This window comes from Melospiza melodia, chromosome 11, assembly GCF_035770615.1.
Source record: "Melospiza melodia melodia isolate bMelMel2 chromosome 11, bMelMel2.pri, whole genome shotgun sequence".
Taxonomy (NCBI): domain Eukaryota; kingdom Metazoa; phylum Chordata; class Aves; order Passeriformes; family Passerellidae; genus Melospiza; species Melospiza melodia.
In genome coordinates this window covers 25,975,937-25,994,827 of record NC_086204.1, presented here as the reverse complement: position 1 = coordinate 25,994,827, position 18,891 = coordinate 25,975,937, and the positions used below count along the sequence as shown (strand labels likewise).

General features: G+C 41.3%; 2 protein-coding genes across 2 annotated transcripts in view; both read left to right on the top strand.

Annotated features, from left to right (window-relative positions):
* Window positions 1-548: 548 nt before the first annotated feature.
* On the top strand, window positions 549-15,459 carry ORC1 (origin recognition complex subunit 1). Its single transcript, XM_063165183.1, has 16 exons — window positions 549-661; window positions 1,025-1,152; window positions 2,324-2,493; window positions 2,677-3,058; window positions 3,688-3,982; window positions 5,386-5,490; window positions 5,883-6,084; window positions 6,619-6,734; window positions 7,471-7,572; window positions 8,104-8,275; window positions 10,448-10,555; window positions 11,296-11,445; window positions 12,626-12,745; window positions 14,170-14,336; window positions 14,568-14,655; window positions 15,159-15,459. The coding sequence occupies exons 1-16, from the start codon at window positions 573-575 to the stop codon at window positions 15,351-15,353; spliced, it is 2,589 nt and encodes an 862-aa protein (XP_063021253.1). The 5' UTR covers window positions 549-572; the 3' UTR covers window positions 15,354-15,459.
* A 569-nt stretch (window positions 15,460-16,028) lies between these two features.
* The window catches only part of CC2D1B (coiled-coil and C2 domain containing 1B), a 28,001-nt gene continuing 25,138 nt past the window's right edge, over window positions 16,029-18,891 (top strand). The window contains exons 1-2 of the mRNA XM_063166113.1: window positions 16,029-16,080; window positions 16,422-16,526. Coding sequence (XP_063022183.1) covers window positions 16,461-16,526 — 66 coding nt within the window. The 5' untranslated portion in view covers window positions 16,029-16,080; window positions 16,422-16,460. The remainder of the gene's footprint in view (window positions 16,081-16,421; window positions 16,527-18,891) is intronic.

Below are 18,891 nucleotides of genomic sequence, written 5' to 3'. Positions count from 1 at the left end.
TGAAGAGATGGAGGAAGGTCAGTGGCTCTGCGGTGCCGCCGGAGCCCCTCGGTGTCCGCAGCGTGTCCCGCCCGTCCCTCAGCCGCCATGTGCCGCCCGCGCTGGGGGGCGGTGAATGGCACTGGGGGCTGTGAGTTGCTTTCCCCCGACTTTCCAGACGAAAATTCTTACTTAGGAGAGAAAAAAATAAAAGAAAAAAGAAATTAAAAACCAAAACGAAACCAGAAGGATTGAGCGAAACTGAAACGCGGTGACGGTCTCAGGCGGCTCTCGGTGTCCCCAGGGCGGGCAGCCGGCACCGCCATGGCGGTGAGGGCCGAGGAGAGCGGGCATGGAAAAGGAATTGAATAACAAGGCACTATTAAATATTTTCCTTTTTCCCTCATCCCTTGAGAGGGGTGTTTGGTGCTTTGGGGAAGGGGGCGTTTCTTTGTGTTAACCAGCGTTCTTAATGTACGCCGAAAAAATTGATAGCAATTCTATGTATCTTCCCATGTTTCCTTTTTTTTTTTTGGTTTTAAATAATAATCATAAAGTATTTATTCATTTGTTTTAGCTTTTCCTTGGGAATCATGAACACCAGGCAGCAAAGCAAACTTATCTACTCCTGGTATGGAGAACCCTTGACTTCAGACAGAAAGCTGAGGACTTCCCAGTACAAGTAAATAATATTTATTTCTCTTTTGCTAAGGAAACTTAATAGATGTTTCTTTACCTTTCTGACATCGTTTAAGTTAACTGTGACAATATGAGTAAGGTTTTGAGCATTTTGTTGTGACACTGTATTTAACAAAAGCATTAAGCTCTTGAATGATTAACTGTATACCGTATAGAAAATTTTTAACCAAATCTGTGAATAAGTTTTAACTAACTGAACAACATATGAAAGCTTCTAATCAGGGAATGAAGTTGTAAGCATTGCAAGAAGGGGCATAACTAACTAAAGTTGACAGGACATCAGGCTTAATGATATGTGAATTATGAAGACTGAAGTTCTAATCTTCTTTTGTCTATTACTTAATAGGGGGATCCTTATTACATCAGAAAGCAGCAAAACAGAAACCTGTATACAGCTTGGTGACTTTATTTTAGTAGAAGGCATGAATGCAGATCAGCCTTATGTGGCACAGCTCATGCATTTATATGAAGATGGTAAGAGAACTAAAAACTTACTTTCTGTGTGAGAAATTTTAAAATGTTTTAAAGTTACCTTTTTCATGGGGATGTAGTTAGCATTAACAGTATGTCACTGGCCTAATTTATTAAGAAAATCGAGTTTGGTGATCATTGCATCTGTATTCACATGCTCCCCCAAATGTTTGGGACTGATGGCTAATTTCAGTTAAATTTGATTCATAAATGGAAATTTAAGTACATTGTAATTTTTACAGTCTTTTTACATAATTGTCTAATTTAAAAGCAGTGGTCCTTGAGGAAGGCAGTCTGAGCTCATGCTTTATTTAGAGATTGGAGAATCCAAATGGAGCAAGAGCACTGCAGCCCTGAAATTTGCATCTCATTTGACATCAGGCAATTTAACATTAAAGTACAAGGCTGAATAAATGGGACTTGTTCCTTCTGTCCCTTGTAGAACTGCTTGTTTATACAGAGATAGATATGCAAAGAGAAATCATGGGAGGTGGTGATACAAAAATTGTCTGAGTCTGAATTGGGAGCTACTCATTGGCTATATCTGATTCTTTTGAGCAGCTTTTGTTCTTTTTTATGCTGTAATAGTAATACTTTGAGGGGTTTTAATCTAATTTACCTTTTTAAAAGCATAAATACACATAATTCCATTTTATTTATTTACCAATGCACTTTTTTGTAGTACAGCTGAATATTCTTTTCATGATGGAATGAAACCCATGAAACTTCCTTAAAAACAAGCTATTTCATCAGCAATATTCCCTGGTTTGTCAGCCAGTGAAAAAAGTGTTTCAGGCTTCTGAAAGTACAATGGCACTACAAATAACGTCCTGAAATTTTTCAGTTCTCCTTTTATGTCACTGCTTTTAGTCAGGGTTTGAGAGATCACATCTGTGCCAATAAGGAACTTCTTTGTTTGTGAGAGGGAACTGCTGGTCTGCAGCTGGTCTCCAGGTACTCCTGGGATTGAGACCCTGTGCAGGTGTTACTTCAACCCTTAAAATTCTTAACTCTGACATTTTAATTTAGCTTAGAAAATGGGACTTATAGTCTCCTACCAGATGCTTTCTCACCTGTGTCCAGGGAGGATTTCTACCCTGGCTGGCATTTCAGCTGCAGTCTGGCACTGTTCACAATAAAATCCTGGTGTTCCCTGGCCCTCTCCCTGTTGCAGGTGCCCAGCACAAACGTGCAGTGGTGCAGTGGTTCTGTCGCTTGGAGGAGATCCCTCAGAACAAAAGGAAGCTGCTGAAAAGAGAGATTCCTGCCCAGGAGGTGTTTTTTGATCAAGTTCTTGGCTATGACACCGACATAGCTGCAGAGACCATTATTAAAACTGTCATGGTATGTACTGCAAGCCTTCTGCACAGTGCGGGAAGAAAGAGACAGCAACAGCCCTGTGGTGTAAATTAGACACTAAGGATTGCATGAGTTGCAGTAATAAGATCTGTGAATGGAAAATAGCTGAATTCTAAGTTAACAGTAAATATTAATGTATGTGTGTTTTGATATTTCCTGTTTTTGCAGGTATTGCCACTACATCTGGGTGAGGAGCTGCCTATTGTCACATTAAACAAGGAACAAACTTTCTATGTCAGACAGTCTTGGGATGGGAAGTGCTTTAAGGTTTTGTCCCCAGACACATTCTCTAAGCTGGAAGAAGCTAACAAGAAAAGGGGTGTCATCACAAACTCTTCAAAAGCATTTACTCCTTCAGACATCCTTACACCTGTGAAAAAAGAGACAGAGAGTGTTGTTCGGAGTGCCACAAAACCAAAAAACGCTGATATGGAAATAGAATCCAAACACTCCACTTCCAAGTCCTCCCTTGCTAAGGAGAGGCATTCCCAAAGGGTGGCTAATAATGACATCAAAACCCCAACAGCAAGGAAGAAGCTGGAGTTAAACAGTATGTATATGGCAATATTCTCTCCATTCAGTAGTTCTGTATATGCTTTGTGCTTCTCCCTTTTGGCTAGTTCAAACTACTGTAACATTCAACATCAATATTTTTAACTGCCTTGTTCAGCCTTGGGGATCAGCCCAAGCCTTGTAGGCACATCACTTGTTTGTCTTGTCTGTTGTTTCAAGCACTCTACTGCTGCTGCAAATGCTCTATTTCTATCTGATAAATCTAAATGAAAGTGCTTGTTGACTGAAATGCTACCAGACAGCCTCACTTGATCTCAGAATGCCCCACTTTCTTTAATCTTCCTACTAATTGTGTACTAAAATGTTTGTGTTGAGCTGGTTGAATAAGCATGTTTGATTCTGTAAACATGCAGTATTTTCAACATGGAACCTGACTAAAGTTGTGATGGAGGTGAGTTAGAAAACTGAAAAAAAATCTGTTTGTCTTCCTTTTGTTTAGTAATTATTTAGAGGAAGTGCCTTCTAGTGATCCAATTCCTTGTTACTGGAGTGAAGTGTTCATTTGCTTTCATTTAAACAACAGTCAGCTGTACCATGTCTTCTGAAAGTTAACCAACCCAGCCAGATTGAAGCCTGACAAAAGTTCATTTTGCTTTTCATGTCTAGGTCCCACACGATCCAAAGCCAAGCTGTTGGGATGTGAAGTTTTGGGTCTTTTGGATGATGACTGTGATGCCATAGCACCATTAGAACCATCAGCCCCTAAAAGAAAAGTGAAATTCACAGGTGAAATTTTAGGCTCACCACCAAAGATCCCCTGCAGCAATGCTGAGTCCAAGCCAACATCTGAGACTGCAGAGCACCGTCAGTGGTGCAGTGACACCACAAGATTGTCCCCCTACACTAAAGTCAGAGATTTCAGTGAAAAAGACAGGAATCTTGATGAGGAAGACACCATTCTGTGAGTGACAGCATTTTTATCATGGTTTTTATATGGGATTGCTACTCATATGAAGCTCTCTTAAAACACTTTTATGGAAAACTTCTGGAGAAAAAAAGTAGGTGAAGTCTGTGCATGTGCCATGTTTTGCCTGTTGAGAACAAGGAGAGAAGGGAGAGAGCCTCAGCAGTGACAAGTGCACTGTGATGAAGCATTAGGAAATGTTACCTGGAGGTGAATGAATGGTCAGGGAGATCCAAAGAGGACTTGACTTCCCAGATGGAAAAGCAGTTCATGATTCTAAGAACAGAGAGATGATGTTGGAAATGGGAATGGTAGGATGATAGGAAAGGAAACTGATGCCATGTTGATGGTTGTTCTCATGATGATTGTACCCACCAACATGGATGAAAATCAATTTCCCTGCACTCCATAATCAAGGCTCAGATGTGCCTGACTTGTGACAGGGATGCTGGACTGTAGAAAGTGGTTTGATTGGCCTCAGGAGAGTCTTCATGAGAATTATGTGTATACTTCCATTTGTATGTATACTTCATGAGAATTGTATGTATACTTCCATACTAATTTTTACATAGGAAAGAAATCAAAGCCCAAAAAGCACAACTATACAAGTATATCTGAACACAATCTTTAAAAATGGCATAAAGTGGGGAAAGAGAAGAAGGGAACAGACTTTCTTGTGCAAAATGTTGCAAGAAGCCAGGAACCAGTCCTTTGCCTCTTTCCAAAAGTAAAAATGTGGATGCAACAATGGAATTTCCACCTTTTTTTTGGACACTAATTATATATAGCATAAAAATGTTTACCTTTCATTGATAAGGTAGTGGCGTTTCAGTGGTATTTGTAGATCTTAAACTTCCAAGAACAGTCAACAAATAATAAAAGCATCTGGAATTCATCTCATTTTGTACTTTGAACCAGTAGGGAAGTTCTGTAGTAGCAGTAAAATGTTTCAGTGGCAGGGTTGAAGAAGGACCCAGGAAGACAACCAAGAAATATCAAAACACAAAGAGAAAAAATACATTTGATTTGCCAAAGGGCAAATCAAAAAGATGCCCGAAGGAAATAATATTTTCTTATCTTTCTCTTAAAAAAATAGGTAAAAAAACCTCACCTCTCAACAAAATAAAACTGGAGCTGTACTGTCCCTTCAGTTTGGCAGTGCAAAATACAGCAAATATTTTGTTGTCCTTTGCAAAGGTGTATTGAAGACACAGTGCAGGAGGGGGGAAATTGTGCTGCCAGCATCCATGCCATAGCCAATCTGTAAATAACAAATAAGAATTCATGCTGGATGGACAGTGGTAACAATTGAGCCTGAAGTTTGAAAGGCCTTCTCTGTGTCTTTGCAAGTGTGATGCAAAGAGAGGGAATACAACCAGCTTTGTTTTCTTTCTTTGCAGTTTAGTTGGGTACCAGAAACCGAGCAGCCAGACGCCTGTGCTGACCCCTCGTTCTCGCAGAACATGTGCACAGAAAACCAGTGCTCTCATTGCAGAGCAGATCAGGTAAAAACCCTGCAGCCATGATCTCCTGCTCAGATTGCTCTTGAGAGCTTGAAGCCTTGAGAGCTTGAAGCCTTGAGAGCTTGAAGCCTTGAGAGCTTGTCTGCCTTAATGTTGAAATGCAGATGGTTCCAGAAGCACAGCTTAATTGCAGCTCGAGTAAAAACTGGTTTGTGTTCAGAAACATAAAGCTGACTCCTTGTGTTCTTCAGAAAACTGACTTTCTTTAAACCAGTCTGCTAAAAAGCCATGGAAAATTAGCAGCTGAAGTAGAAAATGTTTTGGCTTGCTAATTACAAGAACTCCAGAAAAAGCTGAAAGTGTACAAATGTTGCTCTGTTATGGGTAGACTTGTATGTATTTTCTAAACCTTAAATAATTTCTCTTTCTCATAGCATGTTGGACCAGGAGGATTTTTCATCTTGCTCTGACAGTTCCTACTCTTCAAGTAGTGAGGAAGAGGAGGATGATGATGGTGATGATGATGATGTGACCTGCACACCAGAAAAAAAACCTAAATCTAGCAAAGTAGTCAGCACCCCAAAATCTTCAAGGAAGTCAGCAGTTCACACTCCTGCAAAGACACCCAGGAAAACTGTAAGGTTCCACACAAAAGAACTATTTTTGTTATTTCTGTGCCAGTTATTTGAATGCTTGATGCCTGTGTGCCAGAGTAAAGTATCTGAATCCCTTAGTTTTTAGTGAAGCATTATCTGGATTAATTTAATCTTTGATATGAGTAGGTTATGGAAACATATAAACCATTTGCATGTTGTCAGTATTGTTACAATATTGATCAGAAAACTGTAGCCTAAACAGGGAAATTACTGGCTTGGATGCTGTTTCTTAAGAAGCAGATCATTCTGTTCTGCAGCACTTCAGAAAAGAACTAACAACTCAAAAATTCTTCAGACAGTTAAAAGGTGTAATTGTCACCACCCCCTTTGCAGTTTCCTTTTTTCTCTTAGGAAGAAAACACCATAAGGCTTGTTTGGTAATTCCCTGTGTAAATCCTGTTTCTCAGTCCATCTTGTGCTCTGGCATAAGTAATGCTAAATCATCAATGATTTGTTCCCAACAGAAATTGCTGTTTGTAGAAAATCTGCTTGAGGTTGTAAATTCTCTTTGCAGCCTTTACAGGGAACACCCAGGACCCCCCGGACACCCCGGAACGCAACTCCAGAAATTCCCAGGCGTGTCCAGGCAGCCCAGGAACCAGCCAGTGTCCTGGAAGAAGCCAGATTAAGGTAACCTGTGCTCAGGAAAACCATCTTTATTTTGCATCAGGTGTGCAGAGCAGGCTGTGCTGAAATGGGGAATGTCATCTTTACCATTTAGAATAAAATAGGTAAAAATGCATGGTGTTCTGATCCAAGAAGAGTATTTTATAATTTACAGTACAATATTAGATGTACAAATAATGGTAGTATTTACAATACTACTTTAGCAATTTCAAGTTATTTTAACCAGTCCATAGTAAGTTCTTCAGAATTAGGTATCTTTATTCTGTGCAACATTAGAAAAAGAAAGATCCTCTCTGATTAGCTGTAGATTGCAAAGGTGCAATATTTGTCTCTTCTTGGCGTGTGAAAGAGCTTTACTGGTATTACTGTAGATCTTCACAGTGGAAAAAAAAAAAAAGGCATTCAGGACTGACTATCAAACTGGATTTTAGTTCTGTTTGCTATAAACAGTCTCTCCTCTTTTATCCTACCTTTGCACTGTGTTTTAGCCTACCTTTGCACTGACTTACAAATAGTTAGTGACTTAAAACAGATGGATCTTTATTGCTGCATAAATTAAGAGCACATAGAGAGAGACTAGGCTGTTTCTTTTGGGATACTTGACATTGATGCTCAGACTTAAAAGTATGTAAGAGAGATTTGGAAAACTCCACATGGGAGGAAGGTGAGCATCTGCCTGTTTGTTTGCATCAGTTCTTCAGAGAGAACAGCAATTTTAATTTTCTTTTTTAATTCAAAGGCTGCATGTTTCTGCTATCCCAGAATCTCTGCCTTGTCGTGAGGAAGAATTCCAAGATATCTATAACTTTGTGGAAAGCAAACTTATTGATGGCACAGGAGGGTGAGTTTGGCAAGACTGTGACAAAGATCACATTTGTTTATGGCATAACAGCAGTCAGATTATATATATTTTTACTTTACATTTATTACTTATATTTAAAAAGTTATAATCATTTCAAGTTTCTCATTCAATTTTCCTGATATTTTTCTTCCTTAAGCAGTGTTGTGTGTAGAAATAATGTGGGCTTCTTTATTCTACAGATTCAAATTAACGACCAAATCATAACTGGTCAGTTTTAGAAGTCTGGAAAGTTATTTATTTTTTTTAAAAATAAGGTAAATTACATTTATAAAATGTTTTAGGTTGTTAATTACTTCAGTACTAATAAGAATCCTCGTGATCCTCCAATGAGGATTGTGTTATGTTGTTTACAGTCCGAGACACATTGTGTTATGTGTCTCAGATTGTAAATAAAGATGTAGGCAGTTGCTTGAAGAGTCAGTATTCAAGACTGGTGTCAGGGGTCAGGAATTCCAGCTCATTAATCCCAGGAGTTGTTACCATTTTGCTCAGGCTGCTCCCCTTTTGTAGGTGCATGTACATTTCTGGAGTGCCTGGAACAGGTAAAACTGCCACTGTTCATGAAGTAATTCGGTGTCTTCAGCAAGCTGCAGAAAATGAGGAGCTGCCCCCATTCCAGTTTGTGGAGATCAATGGCATGAAGCTGACAGACCCTCACCAAGCCTATGTGCAGGTATTAGAGGTAAGGAAAGTGTTTTCAGTGGCTCCTGGGTTTGGAAGAAGAGATCTTACACTTTCTCATCACATCCTTGATATGTTACAGTGTTCAAGGCACTTATCAGTACTTCCCAGTCCCTCCAAGAGACTGTGTGCTTTTATCTTAGAGCAAGTTAGAAAATAATTAACTTAAGGCCTTAGCCATCTTCTTGAATTGTTTTGCTTTCTGCTGCATAAGGTTAGTGGCTGAGAAATAGCCTGGTTTATTGCATCTACTAATCTAAAAAGTATCTAAACCAGCTTTTTATATTTTCCTATGGTGTAACTTTTTCTGCTTATCTGCTTGAACAGCTGCTAAGGTGACAACTCTGAAAGTCAGTGTAGCAGTGGAATAATTATTGATGGGGTCTTCATGGTTAATTGGTCAGTCATAATAGTAATTCAGCTAAAGAGGGGCCATCTCTGTCAACAAAGTGTATTTCTGATATCCATTACAAACCACTCTACAGTATCCATCTGGGACTACCGACTGTGCTTGTGTTGTATGGGTGGGAATTAATCTTCTGAGGACTGGATTAAGATCACCCAGTAGGCATTAGACAGTAACTGCTCAAAAGCTTTTTCAGTCTAGGCTAACTTTAAACCAGTGACCTGGAAACCAAATGGTTTCCTGAAGCATCTGTTCCATTTTAATATAAACTTCTGCTCCATTTATTTAAGTTTGACATCATCTTTCTGAGCAGGGAGTGGCATGCATTAGTGTCCCAGTTCTCATAGTTGGGAGTTAAATTTGCATATTTGCATCCTTTCCTCAAACCAGCTTAGACAGTGTCTTGCTGAGGGATTTGCTGAGGCCAGGCCTCTGTGTTTCCTCAGCATGGTGAGAGGCTTCCTGACAATTACCTTATTTCATGGTAGTGTGAATGTATTTTACCATCCTTTGTTCCTATCCCATTCAGCATCAAATCTGAAAATGAATAAAGAATTGGCCTTTGGAAATACAATCTGTTGCCCCCTGCTAGTCCTGAACTCTAAGGCAGCCCAGTGAAATCTCCTTTAGGGGAGTACAAAGTCACACAAACCACGGACTTCTCCAATTCCTTCTGCCTCAGCTACTGTCAAAGAGCCCTTGGTAAGAGCTGGGCTGCTGCTGCTCTCCTGATGGCTGCAGGTCCTGATCCACTTTGCTGATGTTTCTGTGCATGACTGAAGCAAATTCTGGAGCTTCCCTTCTGCAGTTACCTCACTGCTGTAGGAAAGTTTAGAGATGGAACAGGGACTGGAAGCCCTGGATAGATGAAAGAGATAAGGTTCAATACCTGGGTAAGAGTCCATTTCCACCACAGCAACTCAGCTCTGTGGTGTATTGGATGCTCAGCTCCAGAGCTGCAGAATCAGGGTTCTCTGGGATTCAGCTCCTTTCTGTGACTGATTTGGACTGTCCTGACTGAATTGGAAACATGAAACAAGTAGATGTTATACATTAATCTTGTGCTCTGGCTTGTTTAGTAATTATCAAATCTTAGATTTATAAGAGATTTTAGAAAAGAAATACAGTTTTCAAATGCAGTCTCCATTTGGCTTTATTGCTGGACTTTGCACTATGATGAACAATTGATTCAGCATCTGCAGTAAATCTGAAATGGCATGTTTTGATTTCTGGGTATCTTTGGACTTGCAAGCAAAGAGGTAATATACAGTCAGCTGATCTGTTCTGCCACATAGTTGCAAAAGGTATTGCAGATATTTTTTTAGTTCACAGTTGAATAAATTTAATTATAGATTCTGCTGATGATTCATTAGAATTTTAATAGCAGTCCAAGATTACTCAAGTCAGGCTATTCTTCTCAGCTGACTTAGGTTTTCAGTAGGTGTGTGTATTCAGAGATACCCTAGAGATATGCTGGGTTTAGAGTCCTCTAGACTGGGTGGGTTCAGGATTTCTTAGTGATTCTAAGACAGATTGAAGAGAATTCTGTGGCCCTTTCTTTTTAGCTATGCATTTTTTTGTTTCTCTTCTCATTTATGGGCAGTTCTTGGTAGACCAGAGTGTTTTATGAGCTACTTTCTCAGTTTTTTTACTCCCTCTTGGAAAAAAATAATCCAAGTGCTTGGTGTTGATGGTTAAGGAGTGAAAGTTTGTATTTCCAGGGGTTTGGTGTGATTAACCTGCAATATTTGTTCAATCCTTGTGCAGTTCTTGACAGGTCAGAAGGTGACAGCAACCCATGCTGCAGTACTGCTGGCAAAGCTGTTCAGTACCCCTGGACCAAAGAGGAAGACCACAGTGCTGATAGTGGATGAGGTGAGACAGAGAATCCTTTGTTTACTTTCCTCCAAGGATTGTAAGAAGTGAGTTTTTGGTGGATGGAAAATTATGCATGCTTTGAGTGTATCACGTGTGATGTAACAGGAATAGACTTAGGGAGAGGAGATGCAAGTAGTTCCTCTTACCTATTTAAATTCAGATTCCTAAAAAGGCTGAGTATCCTGTTGCCATGTTGTTCTCTGCCCTGGATTTCATATTGCTTTTATATTTTGTTATTCCAAGACATGGAATAAGTTGTTTGTCAATTCTAAATACCAGGGGATTCAATTGTATTTTGTTTATAAACTGCTGCTTTTCCAGTGGGAAAACTCACAGAGAAATAAGTCACACCCAGTTTTGAAAAGCCTTGAATGTGCCATGTTCAGTAATAATCATATGCACTCTTATTTTTGCTGTAAGCTAATTCAGGTTCTCACTTGGGGGGCTTTGAATCCTGTTAGATGTATTAGTATCACAGTACTGTTTCAAAACTCCAGCTGTTTAACATTTACTGTTCAAGCACCCACTAGGACTGTGCTTTTCCAAAATGGACTAGAGCCCTAATTCAGCAAATGCAGTCCTGTTAGTAGATGGATAAAGGAAAGGCAACAGAGACAGCTTGTTCAGAATCACTTGAGGAATTTTCTGTACAGAGCTGTTCTCAAACCCCCATCATGGATTGTAAATAAGAGGCCATTCCTTTTTCCAGTCTGATTCTTATCTTTTTGTCCCTGCAGCTTGATCTGCTGTGGACCCGGAAGCAGAACGTGATGTACAATTTATTTGACTGGCCAACCCAAAAGCACTCCAAGCTGATCATCCTGGCCATTGCCAACACCATGGACCTGCCAGAGAGAATCATGATGAACAGAGTAGCAAGCAGGCTGGTATGTTCTAGCAGTTCTCTTGCTGTGCCATCAAAGGAGAACAGATTAAATACTGGATGCAATCAAAAGCAATCCAGGAGAGAAGTAGGACTGGTTATATCAGAAGCTGAACAATGGTTTTTATCATTCCCTCTCCTGAGGACTGATAATGAACATATAAATCTAAGTTCAGGAGCCTGTTTGCTAATCAGGTATTATGCTGATACATAATGTTCTTGTAAGAATGAAATAAATATGTGGATGCCTAAGATCTGGATAATCAAATGCTGTGCTTCATGGTTAAGCTGCTTACTCTGGAGTTCAGGAGAATTCTCTTCTGGTTTCCCTTCCTCTTTCCTCTTTCATTCCAGGCACCTACTTACTTCTCTGTTTGCCATCATCAGTTGGTGGATTATATAAAGGTATCCAACAAAGAAAATTGGATGCACTCTCCACTTGTTTTGAATGTTTTCCTAGGTCACCTCACCACGGTTCTGAAAAGTGATTTGCAAAAACAGTGCTCTGTGCCTCTATCCTTCCATGACTCAAAAGCAGCTCCACAGGGTGTGAATTGCTTTCCCCCACCCACTAAACCCACTGCAGATCAGCTGAGTCCATACAGTCATAAGAGAAGTTTTGCATAAGAAATTCAAAACTCAGGTCTCCTGTAGGATGAAAGGCAGAGCACCATCTGTAACATGGATTGTCCTCATTGAGGGCTGCTCTTATTGGCTTGAGCCAGAAGAGGGTTTTAATTCTTGGCTGATGGCTAACTTGAAGTCAACACACACATATACAGATTAGCTAAAGGCATTAATATTTTTCCACAGCTGCTGCTGTTATTGTATTAAAAAAATAACACATAGACAGATGTAATCCAGATATTTTTGTATTGAGGAGCTCTCATTTGTTAAAAAGTTTTTATAAGAGAAATCTGAATTCTGATAATAGCAGCTTCACTTGCTCCTCAGGCCTTTCAGTGGGGAGATCCAACCAGTGGTTCTCACTGAGCCACAGTTTTGTGGATTTGTACATTTGTTTCACAAATGTAATTGATTAAAGCGTGTCACTGGGAAGGAAAGGATGTGAAAAACTAATTGCCCTACCAGAAAAAGTGAAAGTAACCACACAGGCCATGCTTCAGCAGTTGAGAGTTTTCCAGCCCCACAAACACTTCTCACTGTGTTGTCATTTATTGTAGGGCCTCACCAGAATGTCCTTTCAGCCCTACACCTACAAACAGTTACAGCAAATTGTTTCATCCAGACTGAAGGGAGTGAAGGCATTTGAAGAGGATGCAGTCCAGCTGGTTTCCAGAAAGGTGAGTCCAGAGCAGATAAATGTCCTTCATGTTGCACTGGGTGCAAGGTGTGGGGACAGCAGGGAGACTTTGGTGACAGCTGTTGGACCTGGTTCTGTGCTTGTGTCCTGTATTGGAGGCAAGTATTGGGGCACAGTTAGGTCATATATTATCCAGGGTATTTTCTCAGAAGGCATTTCTAGAGCAGTGTCCTTGCTTTTTCCACCTACTCTGAGAAGGCAGCAGATATTCCAGGAGCTGAAGGCATGACAAGAGTCGTGATGATAAGATGTCAACTGTCTCCACTGTTTAGCATAATGTGAGTCATTGGAGAATCCTGAAAAAGATAACATGCCAGTGGCAGTGGAAATAGCCTTATAAATTTTATTTCTCAAGTTATTCAGTGCCCTGTCATAATAAATAATACTTGTTCTTGTTTGCAAGTCTTAATACTCAGTTGTACAAAATGTAAGTAATGCATTGGGGATCAGTGGCTTCTCAAATTGAGATATGTGCACTGCTAATGTCTTAAATTAGCAGCTCTATATTAAAGTAATCTATTAAAATTATGTCAAAACAACCTACCTCATTGTAGGATTAAAAAAGAGTGCTCATAAATATGTCAGAAGTAAATACAAGCCTGTGTTTTGTTGTGAAGGACCCACCTCTCTGTAAGAATAATAGTGAGGGTTTGCAGAGGAATAATTGCAGTGTTTTTCTACTATGAGTTTTCTTCAGAAATACTGAAACATACCTTGCAATTAGATTTTCTACAGGGTTTCTTATTTTTGGCCCCAGCTGGGTTCTAGGGCTTTTGTATATTACCAGCATCTGCTGGGAAAACTAGGCCAGTACTATATGTTGTGTTGAATGTTCACAGCTTTATTAAAACTGTAAAGCACAACTGGGGTTTTAACAAGTATTCAGTTTCAGAATTTTCAGACACCTAAACATTTTCAGGCACTTGTAACAGTAAATTGACTATCCTGGATATTTCTTTGAGACCTTCTAAAATTATTAGTGTACTCTTAAAATCAGTATATTAATGAGAATAGAAAAACCGAGTTTTTTGGTGTTATAGCAAACCCCCCTTTTTTTTTTTTCCTTTTTCACGAGCCTGGATTATGATAAAGGTCTTCACTGATAATTAAACTGATACTTCTGAAACCTTTAATTTTTTTTAACCTTTGACTTGTGTTACAGAAAAAAGTTCTGCCTTGAATTTATGACAACCAGATCAGGGTGGGGGTGTGGGAGATGTGGAGAGTTGCTTCTGTTGGTTTTGGTCAGTAAGCTTTGTTTTTCAGGATCCGGGAGTGTAGGGATGCACTGCTCTCCCACTGGGTGCTCAGGATGTTTGGGGTTGGTTTGTCTGTTGATTGTTGCTGAACTCTGTCCCCAGCTGTTAGGAAATGTTGTCCCACATGTGTCACATTCCCTCGCAGGTGGCAGCGCTGTCGGGGGACGCGCGGCGGTGCCTGGATATCTGCAGAAGGGCCACGGAGATCTGCGAGTTGGCCAGGCAGAAGAGAGCCCCAGAGATTGTCAGGATGGCCCACGTCACTGAAGCCATAGATGAAATGTTCTCCTCACCATATGTCAACGCAATCAGGTAAAAATATTTCCTTTGCTTTTGTGTCCCTTTCACTGCACTAGTTTTTCACCAAAAAAAATGATGATGCCAGAGTTGCAGGCTATGATACAATGGCCGCTTGTGGCATAAACTGCCCAGCCTGTGTTTAAATATGTAGCTCCAAGGATTTCCCTTCCAGACTTCCTCCTGATGTTTCATGAGTTCTGAGCTTCACAGATGGATTTTTATCTGTTTTGTTTTTTGACTCAGGAATGCTTCATTGCATGAACAAATCTTCTTGAAAGCAATTTTGGCAGAGTTTCACAGGGCGGGAGTTGAGGAGGCGACAGTTCAACAGGTAAGGGGCTTTTTTGTTACTGACACCAGTGATCTGGATCACAAGGTGGTTTTATTTTTTTTGGCCTGCATGTTAAAAACATCTCATGCTTCTACCCTAACATGCTTTATAACAGGAAGAATCAAAGAGAAGCTGAAATTACTAGGCAACAGTCCAAGGAGGAAAACTGAAAGCCGATTCCAAGTTGTGCATCACTGTTTTTCCCTCATAGAGGCAGATATGTCACTGGTAGCTTTGTTTTTTTCAGTAGACCCATAAAATACTGGGTGCCAGCAGAGCTGTGAAGACTCTGGAGTAGTCATGAGTAGTGTGGAAGCTATATGTTAATACTTACACAAAGATGTAGTTCTAAACATTTTTATAGAGAATTACAGCATCTAAACAGGCTGGAGCTGTTTTATCTCCCCTCCATGGATGTGGGGGAAAGGCAGCTTCTCGCTGTGTCACCTTGTCACTCAGCTACAGCAGGCAGTAAACATAACCTGTGTCCTTTTTCTCAACAGATTTACCACCACTACGTGGCTTTGTGCAGGGTGGAAGGCCTGCAGAGCCCCACGGTGTCAGAAATCATGGCAATTTGTTCAAGGCTTGGTGCCTGCAGGCTCTTGCTGGTGGAGGCCAGCAATAAATATCTGCACATGCGGGTGCGACTGAACCTCAGCCAGGATGATGTCATGTATGCACTCAGGGAGGAATAAAGCAAAAGAGATTTTATTGCTTTTAATATGTATAAATATTTTAAATACCGTCTATTTTTATTTGTTTTTTAATTATTGATAAAATGGAAATAATGAAATGTATTTTTTAAAAGGCTTTCCTTATTTGTTTGATGTATGAAAGCACTCTTTTAATAATAAAGAATTAATTTCAAAGCATTTTAAGTATTTCAAACTATTTCTTTGTAGAAGTATTTTTAATTGCTGGTAGCTTTTAACTGAGGTCTATGAACTTGGAATGGGTTATTTGAAGATTACTTGCATCACTTTTTTTTAAGGCTCATGGTGTCTTTGGCATTCTGTAGATTTTCCTCAGTGATTTACATCCAATGAAAGGCATTGCTGAAACGGGCTTAAACTTTTCCTTACTAACATAATTAAAAGGAACTTCCAGGTTGCAATCCAACATAATTAAACGGAACTCCCACTTTGCAAGGCAGGCTCCCTGCTGGAATGGAGGAATCTGTAACAATACCTCGAACACGAATGGTGCCGTTTGAATACCCAACTCCTTTGTCTGACCGATCCCAATCCAGGGCCGACCCTCAGCAGCCGCCCCGGTGCCGGGGCAGTGTGCGGGGCCAGCTCGGCCAGAGCCGGGGCCGTGGCTCCCTCCGGGCCCGCCCCTCCGCGCAGCCGCGCAGCCGCCGCGGGCGGGCCCACCCCGAGCGCGCCGGCCGGAGCTGCGGCCGCACGGGCGGGAGCCGAGGTGAGCCGGGGCCGGGCTCTCTCCGGGCGGCCTCTCCGCGGTTTTTCTCGCGGCTCCCGGCCCATCGCCCCCGCGGTCCCTCCCTGCTCCGGCCGGGGAGCGCCCGCAGCCGGCCCTGCCCGCCGGGTCCTGCCGAGCCGCCCGGGAGGAGCGCGGGCGCGGCCGGGCCGGGCTCCCTGGGCCCGCGGAGCGCGTCCCGCGGCGCTGCCCCCGCTGCCCTCACGGCGGGGAGCGCTCTGAGGGAGAGCCGGGGAAGCGGCGGGGTCGCGCCGCCCGCCTCCGTCCGGCGGGCTTTGCCTTGGCACGGGCAGGCGCTGACTTTAAGTTCCGTGTGCTCTCAGTCCTACAGAGACACAGCCCTCTGAAATTCATGAACCAACATGCTTGGCAGAAGACCTAAAAAGAGCCCTCAGGCAAAGGGCCAGGGAGCTGCAGTTGCAAAGCAGGTAAGGAGGGCGAAGGGCCAGGGAGATGTGGTGGCAGAGCAGGCAGGGAAACCTCCCACTCCCTCTGCTCCTCGGGATGGTCTCGCTCAGACCTCTCGCTGCTGTTTTCCTGCAGAGTCTCCCATGTGGTAATAGCATTGCAGGATCATGGGGAAAATTAGATTGTGTGGTGCCTGTTTTCCTTCCGTCTTTAATGCCTTCTTCTTCGAGTAAATATCTGATAGGCAGCTGTGGAGGTCTTGCAGGGAAGGCACAGTGTTGTAATGCTGTAATCTTTGCATGAGACCTCATGACTCATGCTTACAGTATTTTCTTAGCCCAGCTATGTTGAGATTTAATAATAACTTCAGTGACTCTGTGGAGGCTTTCCTTATATCTCTGAGAAAACAGAAATAAGAATAGCAGAATATCAGGTAACAAAATAAGGGACGTATATGGGAGAATATTAAGATGCTAAACAAGAGACAGTTAATTTTAATTTCCCTTTGTATAGTCATTTTCATGTAACAGATAAACTGATGTGCCCCTTTCCTGTAGATAAAAGTGAGTTTAGCTGTGTCTGTGTGTTGAGGGTTTTTTTCCATACTTATGTACCTTTGGATGGAGTTTCAGCAGTCTTGTGGAGAGAAACAATAATTAGTCATGGTTGGCGGGTGTAGCAAGTCAGGCGACCGTGTCAAATTAGAAATACAGTCAAGGCAAAATTCTGGGTAGAAAACTGAGGGGAAAACAGTGTAGTTAGAGTTAATTAATATGTTAGAATGAGAATGGAATTTCAGAAACCTTTGAAGAACTGAGGGAAGTAACAGGTGGAATAACTGGTAAGAAAGTAGAGGAATGTGAAAAGGGATTGTAACAGGCTATTAGAACAGAGGAAATAGCTAAGGTGTTCTCTTTGGTGATTTCTTAGGATCCAGTGTTCTCATACTGGAGGCAGAATGCTGTAGTTAGTGATCCATACTGTCACCATGGCTCCGGTGTGAAAGTTTGCATTTCTCTGGGAGACAGACAGTGTATAACTTAGTTTGTCTGAGCAGGGGAGAAGATAAAAGGTGAAAATAATTTTCCTCCTTCTGGGGAAAAAAAAAGAAACCTCGCTCTGAAAAGACAGAGAGTAATTCAAGGATCTGATTAACATCTTTTACTAATTCCTAATTCAATACAGTTAATTATTCAGCCTGTCTTACATCATAGATAAGTGTCTCTTGAAGCAAATGGCTTGTTTGCTTTCAAATTAATTCAATTTAAAATGGTTTTTTGTTGTGAAGTGTATCAACTGCAAGCTTTCCATAACTTTTTCTGTTTTATTAACATTGCTTCAGTACTGCTAATTTCATTGGAAATGTTCCTTTTTGAATGGGTTTGGACTTGGAGCTGGAACTGCTGAATTGTGTTCTTGACTTCTGTGCTTGCTGCAATTGCTTCACTGTCCACCCTTGCAGTGTGGTAATGAACAGGTCCTGTGTGCTCCTCATCTGTTCTGCACATTGGTGAAAGATTGGGATTATAAAATGGTCCAGAGAGGGGCACAGAATCTTTCAGGGCAGTAGCCACCAGCACTTTGATTCCTGCTGGGTTTAAAAAAAACAACTATTACTCACATTAATTTATAAACTGACAGGCAGCTTCTTGCAGCACTTCAGATCCTCAGGACAGAGGGAGATTGCTGACCCTCAGAATAATGACAGCTGATGTTTTTTCCTGTGCTGGACAGAAGCTGAAGTGCTGCCTCCTTGGCCATGGGGGGATCAATAAGGGCTTGTGCTTTGGAAAAGTCTGAGGAAAGCCTCACCTTCTTCATAGGATGAATCTAATTCTGTTCATTCATGTTCATAAAAAGTCTTAGCATACTTAAGATAATTTTATTTTCCTGGGGCAGTTAGTATCTTAACCAGAAACACAAAAACAGTGATGAAATGGTATTTTAAAATGATACCTTTTGGACTAAGACCCCAGAGATTCCTTTGCTGTGCTTTGGAATGTTTTGCCACAAGAGAGTGCTAACCCCTACTGCCATATCCTGATTACTGTTATTAATGCTGTTCCCTGAGATGTTATCTCTCAGCTGATGATCTGTGCCAGCCAGTTCTGATGGTTTTCCATTGCAGTGTGGGCATTGCTGGGTTTTAATGGCTATGTTTATTTCTGAGATTTAAAAACTGATGTGAGAAGAAGACAGAACAGTTCTGTGTTTATAAATGTAGCTTCTTCAAGAGACAAGGGTGAAGTCAGTGCAGTGTGCACATGTCAGACCTGTTGTGTGTGAGCCATGAGTGAATGTTTTTTAGCTTAGCTGTTAGGGAGGCACTGCCCTGAACTTCCCTGATGCTATCTGCTCCATGAGGCTCAGTAAAACAAGCATTTT

What these genes read in the sequence shown, in the direction of transcription:
- ORC1 (XM_063165183.1), top strand. Translation starts at nt 573, where the DNA reads ATGAACACCAGGCAGCAAAGCAAACTTATCTACTCCTGGTATGGAGAA. An exon ending in ACAGAGTAGCAAGCAGGCTG is followed by an intron (nt 11,446 to 12,625) that starts GTATGTTCTAGC and finishes CATTTATTGTAG; the next exon opens with GGCCTCACCAGAATGTCCTT. An exon ending in CCATATGTCAACGCAATCAG is followed by an intron (nt 14,337 to 14,567) that starts GTAAAAATATTT and finishes TTTTTGACTCAG; the next exon opens with GAATGCTTCATTGCATGAAC.